Source organism: Oryctolagus cuniculus, chromosome 6, assembly GCF_964237555.1.
Source record: "Oryctolagus cuniculus chromosome 6, mOryCun1.1, whole genome shotgun sequence".
NCBI classification, from domain to species: Eukaryota; Metazoa; Chordata; class Mammalia; order Lagomorpha; family Leporidae; genus Oryctolagus; species Oryctolagus cuniculus.
Window position 1 is genome coordinate 97,784,780 of NC_091437.1, and position 18,117 is coordinate 97,802,896.

At 37.8% G+C, this 18,117-nt stretch overlaps 1 protein-coding gene and 1 long non-coding RNA gene across 2 annotated transcripts in view; one reads left to right on the top strand and one right to left on the bottom strand.

Moving 5' to 3' along the window:
* Positions 1-14,116, top strand: part of LOC138849922 (uncharacterized) — a 292,574-nt gene extending 278,458 nt beyond the window's left edge. Inside the window, exon 4 of the long non-coding RNA XR_011389134.1 lies at positions 11,807-14,116. This is a non-coding gene — a long non-coding RNA (uncharacterized lncRNA). The remainder of the gene's footprint in view (positions 1-11,806) is intronic.
* TRPA1 (transient receptor potential cation channel subfamily A member 1) overlaps positions 1-18,117 on the bottom strand; it is a 69,643-nt gene that overhangs the window by 31,541 nt on the left and 19,985 nt on the right. The window contains exons 11-17 of the mRNA XM_008255655.4: positions 15,451-15,620; positions 15,199-15,363; positions 12,891-13,005; positions 11,867-12,033; positions 9,512-9,605; positions 6,503-6,562; positions 5,610-5,708 (exon numbers count right to left, since the gene is read on the bottom strand). Of these exons, the coding sequence (XP_008253877.3) occupies positions 5,610-5,708; positions 6,503-6,562; positions 9,512-9,605; positions 11,867-12,033; positions 12,891-13,005; positions 15,199-15,363; positions 15,451-15,620 (870 nt within the window). The remainder of the gene's footprint in view (positions 1-5,609; positions 5,709-6,502; positions 6,563-9,511; positions 9,606-11,866; positions 12,034-12,890; positions 13,006-15,198; positions 15,364-15,450; positions 15,621-18,117) is intronic.

The following is an 18,117-nucleotide window of genomic DNA, read 5'->3' on the forward strand; positions in this document are numbered from 1 at the left end:
GATACATCATTAGCCCAACTAACCAAAGAAAGAGGGAAAAGACCCAAGTTAATAACATCAGAGATGAAAAAGGAAATGTAACAACAGATACCACAGGAATAAATAGAATCATCAAGAATTATTACAAAGAGCTATATGCCAACAATTGGAAACCTAGAAAGAAAAATATATTCTTCTGGACACATAAAACCCACAAATATTGAGTCATGAAAACACAGAATACCAAAACAGACCAATACCAAGACAGAGATTGACTTAGTAATAAAGACCCTCCCAACAAAGAAAATCCCAGGACCAGATGGCTTCACTGCTGAATTGCACCAGACATTTAAAAAAGAACTAATTTCAATTCTTCTCAAGGTATTCTAAATGATTGGAAGAGAGGGAATCCTCCCAGACTCCTTCTATGAAACTTGCATCACCTTAATTCCTAAACCAGAAAAAGAAATAATAGAGAAAGAAAACTATAGACCAATATCCCTGATGAACATAAAAGCAAAAGTCCTCAACAAAATATTAACTAATCAAATCCAACAACACATAAGAAAGATCACTCACCTGACCAAGTGAGATTTATCCCTGGTATGCAGGGATGGTCCAACATTCACAAATTAATGAGATAGATCACATTAACAAAATGAAGAACAAAAATCATAAGGTGATGTCAATAGATGCAGAAAAAAGTCTGATAAAATACAACATCGTTTCATGATGAAACCTTAAGCAAATTGGGTATAGAAGGAACCTTCCTAAACACAGTCAAGGCAATTTATGACAAACCCATGGCCAGTATCCTCTTGAATGGAGAAAAGCTGTAAGGATTCCTCCTAAGATCAAGAACTACAAAAAGATGCCCATTATCACCATTGCTATTTAATGTAGACCTGGAAGTTTTAGCCGGAGCAATAAGACAAGAAAACACGATCAAAGGGATACAAATTGGAAAAGAGGAACTGAAACTATCCCCATTTGCAGATGACATGATTCTATATAAAAGGGATCATAAAGACTCCCTTGAGAGGCTATTGGAACTCATAAAAGAGTTTAATAAATTGGCAGGATATAAAATCAACACACAATAATCAATAGATTTTGTATACACAGACAATGTCATAGCTGAGAAAGAACTTTTTTGATCAATACTATAGCTACAAAAAATTAAGTAGTGTGGAATAAATTTAATCAAGGATGTCAAATATATCTACAATGAAAATTACAGAACAGTAAAGAAGTAAAAGAAGACATAAAAAATAGAAAAATCTTCCATATTCATGGTTGGAAGAATCAATATCATCAAAATGTCCTTAATACCATATGCAATCTACAGATTGAATGTGATCCCAATAAAAATACCAAGGATATTCTTCTCAAATATAGAAAAAATGATGCTGAAATTTATATGGAAACACAAGAGACCTTGAATAGCTAAAGCTATCTTATACAACAAAAACAAAACCAGAGGCATCACAATACCAGATTTCAATGGTAGTTGGAATCAAAACAGCCTAGTACTGTAAAATACAGATGTGTAGATCAATGGAACAGACTAGAAACTCCAGAAACCAATCTACACATCTACAACCAACATATTTTTGATAAAAGAGCTAAAATCAATCCCTGGAGAAAGGACCATCTCTTCAACAAATAATGCTGGGGAACTGGATCGCCACATGCAGAAGTATGACACCAGACCACCACCTTACATCTTATACAAAAAACCCACTCAAAATGGATCAAAGACCTACATCTACAACCCTATACCATCAAATTACTGGAGAACACTGGAGAACTCTGCAAGACATTGGCATAGGCAAGTAATTCTTGGAAAAGACCCCAGCGGCACAGGCAATCAAAACCAAAGTTGACAAATGTGATTACACCAAACTGAGAGGCTTCTGCACTGCAAAAGAATCACTCAGGAAAGTGAAGAGGCAACTGACAGAATAGGAGAAAATATTTGCAAACTATGCAACTGATGAAGGGTTAATATCCAGAATCTATAAATAGCTTAAGAAACTCAACAACAATATAACAAACAATCCAGTTAAGAAATTAGCAAAGGACTTGAACAAGTATTTTTCAAAAGAGTAAATTCAAATGGCCAATAGACACTACCATCAGGGAAATGCAAATGAAAACTACAATGAGGTTTCACCTCACTCCAGTTAGAATGGCTCTCATACAGAAATCAACAAACAACAAACGCTGGTGAGGATGTTGGGAAAAAGGTACCCTAATCCACTGTTGGTAGGAATGTAAACTAGTGCATCCTTCATGGAAGACAGTATGTACATACCTCAGAAATCTTAATATAGACCTACCATATGACCCAGCTATCCCACTGCTGGAAATGTACTCAAACCAAAAGAAATCAGCATCTTAAAGAGTTATCTCTACCTCCATGTTCATTGCAGCTTAATTCACAATATCTAAGATATGGAATTAACCCAGATGCCCATCAACTATTGACTGGATAAATATTATGGTATATATATACAACTGAATATTACTCAGCTGTTAAAAAAATAAATCCTGTCGTTTGCAGCAAAATGGATGCAATTGGAAATCATTATATTTAGTGAACTAAGCCAATCACAAAAAAAGCATATATCATATGTTTTCCCTGACACGAGATAACCAACAGTGTACCTAAAATGTAATATACTGGAGTGAAATGGACATTTTGAGAGTCAATGATTATTTAAAGGCCTTGTCTCTTCTGTTGAGGAACCATGTTTTATTTTCTTCATACCACTTGTTGAACTCTTTTACTTAGTGTAGGGTTAATTTTATGATCCATAAGTAAACTGAAAGTAGATCTTTGTAAATATTAAGAGTGGATATGGGATAGGGAAGAAGAAGGATTGGATTGTGGGCAGGAGGGAGGGTACCATGGGAAGTATCACTATGTTCCTAAATCTGTGTATATGAAATATATGAAAATTGTAAAACTTAAATCAAATTTTATGTCGGCGCCACGGCTTGCTTGGCTAATTCTCTGCTTGCGGCGCCAGCACCACAGGTTCTAGTCCCGGTTGGGGTGCCGGATTCTGTAGTGGTTGCTCCTCTTCCTGTCCAGCTCTCTGCTGTGGCCCAGGAAGGCAGTGGAGGATTGCTCAAGTGCTTGGGCATTGCACCATTAAGGGAGACCAGGAGGAAGCACCTGGCTCCTGGCTTCAGATCGACACAGTGTGCCAGCTGTAGCGGCCATTTTGGGGGTGAACCAATGGAAGGAAGACCTTTCTCTCTGTCTCTCTCTCACACTGTCTAACTCTACCTGTCAAAAAATTTAAATTAAAAAAACTTATAAAAAAGAAACAGGTACTATATTACTCCACTCATATGAAGTGCCCATAAGCAGTCAAAATCATAGTAACAAAATGCAGGCAGGTGCTTACCAATGGATGGGGGAAAGGTGACAAGAATTCATGTTTAATGAATGTGAGTTTCCATTTTTTAAGATGAAAGAGAACTTGAGATCTCTTGAGCAACTGTGTGAATATACTGAACACTATTTGTGAACTTAAAAATGGTTATGACAATTAAAATAATATTCTGTGTTTTCTTACCACAATTAAAATAAATATATAAATAAACTATCTTTTAAAATACTAAAATATTGGGATAAGACTATAGCTCTCATTGCCCTAAGCCCATAGCCATGGCCCCACTCTATTTCACCAGGAATATCATCATCTGTAATTTGTGCATTCTCCAAAATCTTTTCATAAACATATATGCACAAAAACTCATATAACTGTAGGATGAAGTATAACTATTTGGTAAATGTGTTTGACTCAATTTATGTCTTCAATGTACTTTTTTAAAAAAATTCAACAGCACAGTGCAAAAATGTTGAATTAATGTTAATTAAATATTTATCACTAATATTCCATTATGTAATTATAGATTTGACAGTTTATTTAGACTTTCTCTGTTGATAGACACCACTACTCTTTCTCACAGAAAATATTTTAATCTGATGAGTCATATCTTTCATTTCTAGAAAATTCTCAGTAATTATATTTAATGTTTTTCCCTATCATCTCTCTGGAAATCTTTTAGATAAAAAGTTGAAATTTCTAGTTTTAGTTTCCTTAATTTAACAGAAATGTTTGTACTTTCCAAAAGTATTCAAATAACCTCTACCTTTTTGGTCTGAATACTCACCCATGTTTTCAAAAATCTTCTATTGGTTTTTGCCAGCACCAATTTTAGTATTTGTATAAATTTCTGAAAATCTTCTTTGAAAATTTTGATTCCTGTGATCACCTTCAACACTTATGAGTCAGTAGGTCTAAGATGTGCCTCAGACGTGTTCGCTTTAACAGGTACTAATGTAATTCTGACATTATTTTAAGAAATACTGGATTTCAGTTTTAAGAAATACTATTGTGGCACTAGCAAATGGTATTCTAGGTTAACTGTCTTTTTTTCAATTTATTTCCATCTTAACTATTTGAAAAGCAAATTGAGATATATGTATATTCTGAGAAAATTAAGAGTCCTTATAGAAAATGTTTATTACATGCTGTAAGCCCAGTTGGACACACAAAGCAACATGCCTAGCTATTCTTGGAAAGAGAAAGCACAGGCATGACCTATTGTTTTGGAGACCTCATTTAAACTTCCATGTAGATGTGAACTTTTTTCCATTTAAAATTAAATTAAATCTGTGCTTTCCAGTATGGGAAACATGAACCAAATAGGTTACTGAACACTTGAAATGTGGCTAGTACAACTGAAGAAATGAATTCTCAATTTTATTTAAATTCAATTAAAGTTGTCACATATGGCTAGTGGTGATCACATTAAACAGCATAGATCTATACCAAAATTTTCTATTGTAATCCTCAAACATGATTTATTTCCCATGCACATGATGTTAATTTGTTGCAAATATTCACACAACCTTCAATTGCTATTGCCACATGGCAACAATTATTTTTGAAATTAACAGCCACTGTCCATTTAATTAGGTACCTATGTTATTCATCTGTACTTGTTTTCTCTGCAGTCATTTGGCTTTGAGACCCTTGGTTAAGACTGTAGTGGATCATATGCGTGAACTTCATTGCTTCACTAGCTGTAAATGTAAAAGTATTCTTTGGAATAAGAGCTGGTTTGGGCAAATCTCCTGGGAAATCAGAATCCATGCTGTTTAGAGCCTGCTTCCTATATAATACATTTCTCTGGAAGCATCTGAGAGTCCCTAAAAGATCATCATTTACATGGGTGTCCCTTAGAAGCTGCAGCTGTAAAATGACACCCTGTACATTTTCCTGTGGTTTACACCGAAGAAAATTCTTGAAAGTATAGGTGGATAGAGACGGGGAGCAAGCACTGATTGCGCTGCCCCTGGTTGATTCCAATCTGGATTAAAGCAGGTTTCACGTGACCATGTAGACAGAAGTGTTGACCTTTAAGAGGACACAATTACAGCAATGGTAGAAAGTGATTGCTTTGCTGTCACTCTGGCAGACATAGATACAGACTATAAGACTGGAATTCTTGCCAGGCTCCTTCTCGCATCAACAAGAGTGGGCCTATGTATCAAAACATTTTAGAACCTGAGTAGAAACTCTGGATGAAGAAAACACTGGACTTACATTTAGGATAGGAAGAGGCTCATATGTAACATCCTGTACAGGTGCGTATTTTTTAGTGAATGATAATGGACACCGAAGATACTTAAAATTATACTCGATCTGTAGAAAACAAATTTTTTAAATTTACAGTTAGTCTAGTATAAGATGCAGGCAGTTTGTGGCAAATAAATTATGCAAACCTACAACAGAAAATAAATATCCTGGATGGTGTTATTTGATTACTTCATAACTCATAGTCCTGGAAAAAGAGGCATTCCAAAAAGATTATTGAGACCTTTTAGACTTCCATTCTTCATGCTTAACTACCCACGAAAACATAAAAACTGGCCGGCACCGTGGCTCACTTGGCTAATCCTCTGCCTGCGGCGCAAGCACCCCAGGTTTTAGTCCCAGTTGGGGCTCTAGGTACTAGTCCTGGTTGCTTCTCTTCCAGTCCAGCTCTCTGCTGTGTCCTGGGAGGGCAGTTGAGGATGGCCCAAGTGCTTGGATCCCTGCATCCGCATGGGAGACCGGGAAGAAGTACCCGGATCCTGGCTTCGGATCGGAGCAGTGCCAGCCATAGCAGCCATTAGGGGAGTGAACCAACGGAAGGGAGACCTTTCTCTCTGTCTCTCTCTCACTGTCTAACTCTGCCTGGCAAAAAAAAAAAAAAAAAGAAAGAAAAAGAAAAAAAGAAAAAGAAAAGAAAACATAAAAACTAGGACAACACTAAACAAAATTTCAGAGCAAAACTCAGGAAGTAAGGGGATAATCTCACAGGTATATAATACAATATGACAAATGAAAGCTATATCTTCTACAATAGACTGTAAAATTATAGTGACACAATTTTAATATTCTTCAAAAAATTATAATAAAATACACTTCAAACTTTCATGATAAAATAAACTTACATGGTAATCTCGGCAGGATTTGTCTCCTGTGGAAGGCACTATGCAGAAATCTAACAGTACCTTCAAGAGAGAAAAAAACAGCTGTTATTAAGTCAGCAAACCACATATGAGAAAGGATTGTCATATTTCTAAAATAATACACAAAATAATTCCTGTTTTGTTTTGTACCTCAAGGATAAATTATAATCCATGTCTTTCAGTAACAAAGGCTAAAATATAATTGTATTACAAATACATCTGTATGCATCAGAAATACCAGGTGAGAGTCCAGCGCCTTGGCACAGTAGGTTAATCCTCTGCCTGCAGTGGAACCAGGACTTTGAACCAGATGGCACCATCAGTACAGGCCTAAGTTCCTGGGGCATCTGGTCAACCCTGCCAAGAGGACTTGAGAATAGAGGATTGGACTATGCCTTGAAAGGGAGAAATGGGGATCTGGCTGGTCTCAGGAACAGAAGGACTTAGAAAATCTCAAGGAGGACTTCTGGTGCCCAGATGGCAGTGCTGGGTTCTTTACAGAGGGTCTTAATAGATATCATGGTAAATGAAGACAAGTAGCAGTCAGCAGTGCTGTGCAAGGCAAAAACAAAGAGGTAGGTCTGGATGCTACATTTTGAAATTTTTGTACTTATTGGCAAAGGCAAAATTAAGGATGAGTTGTCTTAGGAAATAGGATGGGAGTTAAAAAAAAGCAACTTTTCAGCAATGCATGTAAGAAATTCAAATGTGAGCCGGTGCCGTGGCTCAACAGGCTAATCCTCCGCCTTGCGGCGCTGGCACACCGTGTTCTAGTCCCGGTCTGGGCACTGGATTCTGTCCCGGTTGCCCCTCTTCCAGGCCAGCTCTCTGCTGTGGCCAGGGAGTGCAGTGGAGGATGGCCCAAGTACTTGGGCCCTGCACCCCATGGGAGACCAGGAGAAGTACCTGGCTCCTGCCATCGGATCAGCATGGTGCGCCAGCTGCAGCGCGCCGGCCACGGCGGCCATTGGAAGGTGAACCAACGGCAAAAGGAAGACCTTTCTCTCTGTCTCTCTCTCTCTCACTGTCCACTCTGCCTGTCAAAAAAAAAAAAAAAAGAAAAAAGAAAAAAAAAGAAATTCAAATGTGTTTTTGTGAGACTAAATGTAAATATCCTAGCTTATTTAAAAAATTCACAATACAAAAATAAGTCATTATAGAAAACATAGTGGTATAAAGGAAAACCAATCATCATCCCCCAACAGATAATTCTTAAGATTTTGATGTAGTATCTTCAGCTGTTTACTGTTTAATATGTGAATATTTCTAATATTTCTTGCCATTAAAATAATGCTGAATGAAATGTTCTATATAAATATCTGTATCTGATTATCTATTAGGATATATTCTAACTACTGCAATTGCTGAGTAGGAGTCTATTGTTTTTCAATTCTGAAAATTGATGTGCTCTTTGATATGATGCATGCATCTAAAAAGTTAATTTACATGCCATTTATACAATGAACTGACTTTAATTTCCATTTGATGTTATAAAGAAAAAATGTACATGTAGCATTTAGCACAGATTAAGTGGTTTTTTAATAAATAAAAACAATACATTAATAATACTAATATCTACATGAGCAATATAAAATTTTGAGGTATATTATCTGCCAACTGTTATCCTTCACATTTTATGTATTTAATCTGATTTAATGCCTTGCAAGATACATGTCAACATCACTGTTTCAGAGATAAAGAGTACAGAAAATGACGCTGAGAGAGATAAAATAACTTAGCTAAGATAGCATAGCAAGAGGCAAATCTAGAATTAAATCCCAGGGCCTCTAGGCTCCAGATCTTGTCTTCTAGCCTCTCTGTCACTATGTCTTACTGCCTCCCCGCACATTTGAACATATTTTTCCCTTTGAATGACATTTGAAATAATTCTGCTTTTCTTGATTATTCTGTCTGTCATAGTCCTTAAATCTCAACCTTTCCAAGGAGATATTTGATTTACAACATTTAACATTCATGTTTTCAACAATGTACACATATTTTTCTTGTAACAGGCATCAAGTCATGTATGTGCATTTAACCTAGCATAGAAAGTCATACGTTCAAAAACCCACAGAGGAAGGGCATGTACAATCATGAGCCATATAATGATTTTTTGTTCAATGATGGATATACAATTGTGGTCCCATAAGATTATATCACCTGGTTATGTTGTAGCAATCTTAGTTTGCATAAATACGGTCTATCATGTGTATACAATGAAATCATTACGTTAATGATGTATTTATCAGAACTGATTCTGTCACTGACACATGACTGTAATATAAATAAATGAACCATGTCAGGTATAATATGGACTGCTTGCCATTGTTCTTGAAGCATTAGCTATTGCCCCTGCTTTTATCTTCAGTTTGGATAGAAGCACAAATGAAGAAATCTGTCTCTACCAAAAAGAAAGCAATTACACACGTTTGTCAATGCAGGATGGCTAACATTAGTCATTGGAGCTGAGTATACAAAAGGGAGGGTTGGGACATGTAAAATGGGAGAGCGCATGTCCCATTCAAAGGAAGCAGCTGCTGCTTGTCCAGCAATTTCCCACCTTACAAGAAGGCAGGCCTACATCATCACGTTTTTGTAGAAAGACAGATATCTAGATCCTTAAGGAAACCATCCTGGTTTTAAATGATAGCAATGGATGAAATAATAACATGTGTGTAGAATAAAACACCTCTAAGAGGCTTTATTCAGCTAGCAATTACCATTCTATAGTGTCTGCTCTAAACTTGGACTGTTTGAATAAGAAATGTTTACCATATTTTCCTATGTTACACAATAAGTAACTTGATACTTGGTCTAAGTAGAAACTCATTACATACTTCTGGGTTAGCATCTCTTGTAGCCTATGGAAACTAGAAAATTTATTTACAAATGGAAATCAATATTATTAGATTATAATTATAATGACACATCCTCACATCATAATAAATGCCAAGCATATAGCCATGAGTAGTTCTGTCTTGGAGAGCTTACTTTCATGCATTCAGGAAGATATTCTACCATTTCCATGATTGGACATTTATTGCTTGGAGAATGATGACTAAAAACCTTTAAACATTCATCCCATCTGTAAAATAAAAATAAGTAAGATAAACACAAATCTTAATGCTTCTGGTCTGCAACATTTGAAACTCAGCAAGATTTTATCTTTAGGAAAAACTGAAATTTGAGTTTACTCATGAAATGTAAAGCTCCCATATTGGTTCTAATGGAAGAAATAGGTGAATCAAGATGAATACATTGGTGCCAGTGGGTAAAGCCACCACCTACAGTGCCGACATCCCATATGGGCGCCAGTTTGAGTCCCGGCTGCTACTCTTCCAATCCAGCTCTCTGCTATGGCCTGGGAAAGCAGTGGAGGATGGTCCAAGTCCTTGGGTTCCTGCGCCTGTGTGGGAGACCTGGAGGAGGCTCCTGGCTCCTGGTTTCAGATAGGCACAGCTCCAGCCATTGCATACAATTGGGAAGTGAACCAGTGGATGGAAGACCTCTCTCTCTCTCTCTCTCTCTCTGCCTCTCCTTCTCTCTCTTTGTAACTCTGACTTTCAAAATAAATAAATAAATGTTCAAAAAAAAGATGAGCTGGCACCGCAGCTCAATAGGCTAATCCTCCACCTGCAGCACCGGCACACTGGGTTCTAGTCCCAGTCGGGGCGCCGGATTCTGTCCCGGTTGCCCATCTTCCAATCCAGCTCTCTGCTATGGCCCAGGAGTGCAGGAGGATGGCCCAAGTACTTGGACCCTGCACCCACATGGGAGACCAGGAGAAGCACCTGGCTCCTGGCTTTGGATCAGAGCGGTGTGCTGGCCGCAGCGTGCTGGCCATGGCGGCCAATGGAGGGTGAACCAATGGCAAAAGGAAGACCTTTCTCTCTGTCTCTCTCTCTCTCACTGTCCACTCTGCCTGTCAAAAAAAAAACAAAAACAAAAACAAAACAAAAAACCACATTAACAGGTTCTATGTCCATCAGTGAAAATTAGGAATGTAGGCAAAATCCATGCTGGCTGTTATAATTACTGTTCCATCTCTTTCTATGAATGCCTTCCGAAGAAGTTAGACCTTTATTATCTCTTTCTCCTGCAATCATGAAATTTTGAGTGCTTTCAAAACTGATCATGTTAAGTAGAGATACCCACATATTCTCTCTCTCTCTCTCTCTCTCTCTCTCTCTCTCTCACACACACACACACACACACACACACACCATTGGGCCCATATTTAATAGTTATTTCATGAATACAGTATGATTGAATTAAACTACAAAATGAATAACTTTAATAAGCATAGATCCTGCCAAAATATTACAGAGTTTATCCCAGTTGGATTAGATAAGAAGATGATTACAATACAAGGAAGAACTAAATGTATAACAGAAAGCAAAGAAGAATTCCTTTTATCCAAGATCTTATCTAATGATTGCACTGGTTCTAATCACAAGCCAGACAAATTCTCTCTTAACATTATCAGTAAAATCCATCTAGAATATCTACATTGTCATAAGAAAACTTCTGGTTACACACTTTCAACAAGTCATTTTTCAAAGTAATGAGTTTCTTGATACTGCCCATGGTCAGAAACTCAGTCTTGATCTGCCTGGAGTATGAGATTGTTCACCTCTGTATCCACTACTGGGTGGCCCTGGGACCTTGTGTATTTGTCTGTAATTGTATAAAAAAGTTTACTTGTATTAAATTGGAAAAACAACCCTCTGTCTCCATCATTAAAGCCTTTGGAGTATAGTTGAAATACCTACCCTGCAAAAACATCATGTGCTAAGGGAAATTGCATTATGTGGCCCAGCTAACAACATGGATTTGCCTCACAGAATATTCTCAGCATCATCTGGTTGTGAGCCTTCTGTTGGCAAGGGTGTGTAGGGCGAGTTCAGGAAAGGAGGGAAGAGTTTGCTCGACAGTCATCACAGTGCCAGATACTACTGAGGGTACTTCAAAATATTCATGGAAAAATAGAACCAAAAGAGAAGTTCATTTTGGTGCAAAAATTTTGAAATACATGCAGTGTTCTCATAATGCTCATTTCCTTGAGCTTTTTCAAGACCTCTTGTATACATGAACTTCAATAAGTTTTTGAAACCAAATAAACTTATCTTTGAATTCAATTTACCACTTTCTGAAAACTGAAGGTGGCAGAGGTGAAGTAACATACCTGTTGTCACTGAAAAAGTCCATTAAAATTTTTTGTAACCAACTGACATTTAAACACATTGAATTAAGGCTACTTGTTCTTCTCTTTCTTGTTCCTCTCAGGCTGTGAATCACTGCTGACATCAGAGGATAACTAAATGACCAAATGGGAAGGCAGTGTACCTTTTGTTCCTGATGGCTGTGAGAACCACCTCCTTCCTCTTATTGTGAAGTGCCACGTGCAGAAAGGAGGCCTGCTGCTTGTTCAGGACGATGTCGGCATCGTAGCTCAGAAGAAGCGCCACAGCTTTGGCGTGGCCCTCCCTCGCAGCAAAGTGAAGCGCAGTATTCTTTTATAGGGAGCAAAGCACAGAAGATGTAGGGGCAATGGTTAATAGGCCTTTGGTCATTTGCCTGCCTTGTTTCATGGATGAACTGCTTAAAAGACATTATAACATAGCTAGCTATTAAGTCCAAAAATATATAAAATTTAAAACTGGTGTTCAGAAGCAAGTTCCAAAATAATGAGCTTAAAGTTCAAAAATGGTGGGGGTAGCAAGTCTCTGTGTGTAGGTGTAAATTTTGCAGGAAGTTGATTCCACAAGGACAAAGTTCCAGATAAGGGTGTTGTAATAAACAGAAGAAAACACTCCTGGGAGCAGTGGTTCCCACCTTTGAGATTTTTCACGAGCTCGTAGTTTTTTTAAAGGAGAGAAACTGTTCTAAAGTTGCCAATTTTTCATTTTGCCATAAAAAGACTTTTTTTTTTAACAAAAAGCAACAGCAAGCTTCTCTCTATCATTTTATGGACAAATGTACATCCCTTCTTCAAACAAGGAGGAAGGGCATAATAGCATAAAAAAGGACAGCCCCTCAGACCAACACACTTCAAAATAATGTGCTGAGGGCTGTGATCGCTCATCCCTGTCCTCTTCCTTTTCCGCGCTCACCAGGGAGAGGTGAAAACTTTCTCTTGGAACCACAGTGCCCGTAGACAGGCCCCTGTGAGACTGGACTGGTATCCTCAACAGTTCTTCCTGTTTCATTCTTCCTCCCTCCTAGAGGCTGCATGATTAAAAACCTCAAAAAAGTCTGGGCGTAGGGCAAGGAAATGAGGAGCATGGCTAAGAATAAGGCACTCCTGCAATTTTGGAAATTTTTGCCTCGCAGAGATTTTTAGGGGGCGTCTGAAACACACAGTACATACCCCTTCTTCATCTAGCCGATCTGTGCACTTCAAATTAGTATCAAGAATGACCTTCATGGTCTGAGTGTATCCACCCAAGGAAGCATGATGTAAGGCAGTCCAGCCATTGTGGTCACTGTTAAAGAGTTAAGAAAAGATAGATGCTTTACAGAAGAAATGTGGGAAGGAACACCCCCCACTGGCTCATTGCAAGTGGGTCTGATGACTGAAGAAAGAAAAACCTGTAACTGTGATATGGCAACTAAAGATTTCTTCTATATTTATAATAAATGAGCTAACTTCAAGCTCAATCATCTTAAATTATTTAGCTGTAATATGATATACACATATATTTTATTAGTGAATTAAAATATACAATGATATAAACAACTTTCCAAACACTTCCAGGTGGAGGAAACTAGTTAGCAAATCTATGCAACACACATTTTTATCAAAACTATTATATATTTTAAAGCTTGTTTTACTATTTTATTGACAATTGTGCCAAAAAAATTATGATGATGATATTAGGCTTCACAATAAATATTGTTAATGCAAGTTGTGTATTCCTACCTAAAAATCTGACATCTGAAATTCTCTGAAATCCACAAGTTTTTGAGTAGTTAAATCTATGTGAATATTGAAAAATCCATAAAACTATGAAACATGAAACACTTTGGGAAAAGGTATATTCAACCTGTAGTGTTACTAATCACAATAGTATAGTGCATGGTTATTTTTGGATTAATGTAACTTACTCTTCAAAAAGGTCATGTCTGAAAAAGTTTTCTTTTTGTTCCCTCAAAGAAGCTAACTAGGCTTTCATTCTCTTTGAGCAATGTTTATGCTTTCTCACAGAAACTCAAAATGCTAACACAATGAGAGCTTGTCATAACAAAAATACTTTTCCAAGTAGACATAGAAAAAGAATTCTGACACAATGCAATTTCTTTGCCAGTGAGCATCTGTTTAGGTTGTTAAGTGAGCATCTGTTTTAGGTTGTTTTAGATTGCTAGATCAGTTGTGATGTGATTAAGCAACAACTGGCCTGGATCCACTGGGTCCCTCTCACAGTCCTACTGCATGGTGTTCCTATAGAAGCCTGAAGGAACTGGACAGATCATTAGTTCACAGTTACCTCACTAACTTGCTGCTATCAGTCTACTCTAATTGAAGAAAGGTCCTTTTCAATGTAGCTGTATCACCTCAGTGAAATTAAAAATAAACCTCAATATAACTTTATAAAATATTTCCAGATTTCTTTTGCTTTTCATAATGATGTGATTTAATTATGCCACATGTTTTATTATGCTTACATATTTTTGACGTGGTTCTGTTCCTGGAGTTAAATTTCCTCTAAATATGAGGAGAGTTCAAAAAGTTTGTGGAAAAATGAAATTAAAAGTAAGTTTATTGGCCGGCGCCGCAGCTCACTAGGCTAATCCTCCGCCTTGCAGCACCGGCACACTGGGTTCTAGTCCCAGTCGGGGCGCCGGATTCTGTCCCGGTTGCCCCTCTTCCAGGCCAGCTCTCTGCTGTGGCCAGGGAGTGCAGTGGAGGATGGCCCAAGTACTTGGGCCCTGTACCCCATGGGAGACCAGGAGAAGCACCTGGCTCTAGCCATCAGATCAGCGCGGTGCGCCTGCCATTGGAGGGTGAACCAACGGCAAAGGAAGACCTTTCTCTCTGTCTCTCTCCCTCACTGTCCTACTCTGCCTGTCAAAAAAAAAAAAAAAAGTAAGTTTATTTTCGTGAAAAATTTTGGAAATCTATGCATTCTTTTCATAATATACATATTCCATGAACTTTCTGAGGACCCTCCAGATAATGAAGTTCGGGAATTTTTTTTTTTTTTTTTTGACAGGCAGAGTGGACAGTGAGAGAGAGAGAGACAGAGAGAAAGGTCTTCCTTTGCTGTTGGTTCACCCTCCAATGGCCGCCGTGGCCGGCGCGCTGCAGCCAGCGCACCGCGCTGATCCAAAGGCAGGAGCCAGGTACTTCTCCTGGTCTCCCATGTGGTGCAGGGCCCAAGCACTTGGGCCATCCTCCACTGCACTCCCTGGCCACAGCAGAGATCTGGCCTGCAAGAGGGGCAACCGGGACAGAATCCGGTGTGCTGGGGCCACAAGGCGGAGGATTAGCCTAGTGAGCCGTGGCGAATTCCCTTTCAATACGTGAGAAGTCATGTATGTTTTGAGGAGTAATCAAGATAGATAAAAGAAGTTAATTAAGAACATAAAATTACGTATCAAAATTTAATTTTAATAGAAGATGAAGCCTGAAAATTGTCAACAAAATGGTCAACAACACTCCAGTCATACATTCTCACCTGATAAACAGTGCACCCTTTTTCAGAAGAAGCTGCACTACTTTGTCATGTCCATTTTTTGCTGCCAGGTGTAGAGGAGTCATCCCATGAAGGTCACCTTCATTCAAAAGCCTCGTATCACTTATGTCTTGGAGGAGCCTCTGACAGGTGTTGATACGTCCATAACTTGAAAAATAATTAGATTTCTTATTTTCAAAGTAAATATTCAACAGAAAGAAGACATGCATTTATGTTGCAAAGACTAACTCTTACCTGGCTGCAAAGTGCAGGGGTGATTTCTTATCTTTGCTCTTGGAATGAATGGACACATTAAAGCCAAGTAGGTTATTTACAGAGACAGGGACTCCCTGTCTGCAAGCATAATGTAAAGGAGTACATCCATCATTGTCTTCATCCATTACCAGCTCTTTAATACATTGCATCTATGGGAAAAAATAATATCCTACATAAAACTTTGCTATTATGCTGCTACACTGTCTTTCAAACTGTTCAGCAAGACAGCTTTATTTTCCAGCAAGGATCAACATGTTTTCCTTGAAGGAAAAACTGTGAACAACCTAATGGGTAGTAGAATAAAACAAATATGAATGAAGTTCCATGCTCTAGCCCCCAATCTAGTGCCTATAATATTACCATATAAGAGGCTGCAAGGAGAAAAACGTACTTAATATTTTTAATCCAGCAATTACCAGACAAATTTGACCAAACATCCCCCTAAGCCCTTCTCCTCATTTTTCCCCTTTGAGAGCTAAGAACTTAATGCTAAGGTATTCCAATAGGTAAAAGGGTTAAGATAAATTAGGTTTATCTTTTATATATACAGTAAATAAAAAATGATAGTAAATGGGTAACTTCATCCAATTAATAAACATTAGTTATTTTAAAAATATTCAATAAGCGTATATTTTATTATTATTATATTTTTTATTAAAATATGTTTAATTTTTCTGAGTATTTATTTTTTCATGTTAATGTGATTTTAATACCAACAGAACAGATTCAATGTAGTTCATAGATACAATTCTAAGAATATAATGATATTCTCTTCCTCCCACTCACCCTCCCTTTTTCTGTTTCTCTGCTTCTTTCTTCTTTTTTAGTTTTTGAGATAACTTTTTATTATTATTATTATTATTATTATTTTGACAGGCAGAGTTAGACAGTGAGAGAGAGAGAAAGGTCTTCCTTTTCCGTTGGTTCACCCCCAAATGGCCGCTATGGCCAGCGCGCTGCGCAGATCTGAAGCCAGGAGCCGGGTGCCTCCTCCTGGTCTCACATGCGGGTGTAGGGCCCAAGGACTTGGGCCATCCTCCACTGCACTCCCGGGCCACAGCAGAGAGCTGGACTAGAAGAGGAGCAACCGGGACAGAATCCGGCGCCCCAACCGGGACTAGAACCCCGGGGTGCAGGCGCTGCAGGTGGAGGATTAGCCAAATGAGCCAAGGAGCTGGCTGAGATAACATATTTTTAATTAACATCACAGTCAAAGGCTTAATGCTCCACTAAACAAAGAAATTAACAAGTAAAATGTAAAAACTCTAGTTCAATGATAATACAGGCAAAGCCTGCAAACAATAATTAAATGGAAAGATGACCATTTCACTCACATACAACATATTTTAAAATAATCACAGATCATTAAAGCTATAGTAGTTTAGAGGCTGGCATTGTAGCTTAGCGGATTAAGCTGCCACTTGCTTTGCTGGCATTTCATATGGGAACCAGTTTGTGTCCTGGCTGCTCTACTTCTAATCCACCTCCCTGCTAATGTGCCTGGGAAGCAGCATATGTCCCAAGTGCGTGGGCCCCTGCCACCCATGTGGGAGACCTAGAAGAAGCTCCAGGTTCCTGGCTTCAGCCTGATGCAGCCCTGAGCATTGTGGCCATTTGGCAGGTCAACCTTGGATGGAAGATCTTTCTCATCCCTCTCTCTCTGTAACTTGGCCTTGCAAATAAATAAATCTCAAAAAACAAAACAAAACAAAACAAACAAACAAACAAACAAACAAAAACATAGTAGTTTAACATTCAGAACCATTGGTATATGTGTTTTTCTCTGGATTATTTCACTCAACATGATGTCTTCCAGTTGCATCTGTTTTGATGCAAATGGTAGAATTTCATTCTTTTTTAATAGCTGAATAATATTTTCTTTATCCATTTATTTGATGATGGACACCTTTTACTATTGTGAACAATCCAGCTATTAACATGGTGGTGCAGATATCTCTTATACAACATGTTCATGTCTTTTGGGTATAAACCCAGTAGTGGGATTGCTGGATCCTATTGTAAGTCTATTTCTAGTTGTTTTTTTTTTTTTTTTTTTTTTTTTTTTTTTTTTTTTTTTAAGAAATCTCCATACCATTTTCCACAGTGGCAGCACCAATCTACTATTCCTGTCAACAGTTTGTAAATGTTCCCCTTTCTCCACATCCTCACCAACATTTGTTAACTTTCTCTCTTTTGGATAATAGCCATTGTGATTGGGATGAAATGGTATCTCATTATGGTTTTACAAAAATATGGTACACTTCACATGCACCTAGAAGTCACTCAAAAAGTACTAGCTAGTGAAAATAATATGAAGATAATACTTTCAACATGCCATCAACAAGTCAAGTATATTGAGTTTTCTTTTTAAGTGATGGTGAAATATTGTTAATTGATTCAAGTACTTGGCTTTTCCACTGATACACAAACTGTAACAGTGAAAAAGTGAAGGAAATCAAATTGTTTAAGGATATATTCATATTACACATGAGGGCATATGAAAAATCCCTATAATTTAGAAACTCAAACCCAATGCAATTAATTATAATCACAATCAACACTATCAAGCTGTAATATTCAAATATGACAGCTTTATTTTAAAATATTTTAAAAATTCCAGAGTCAGCATTCACAATAATAACAATT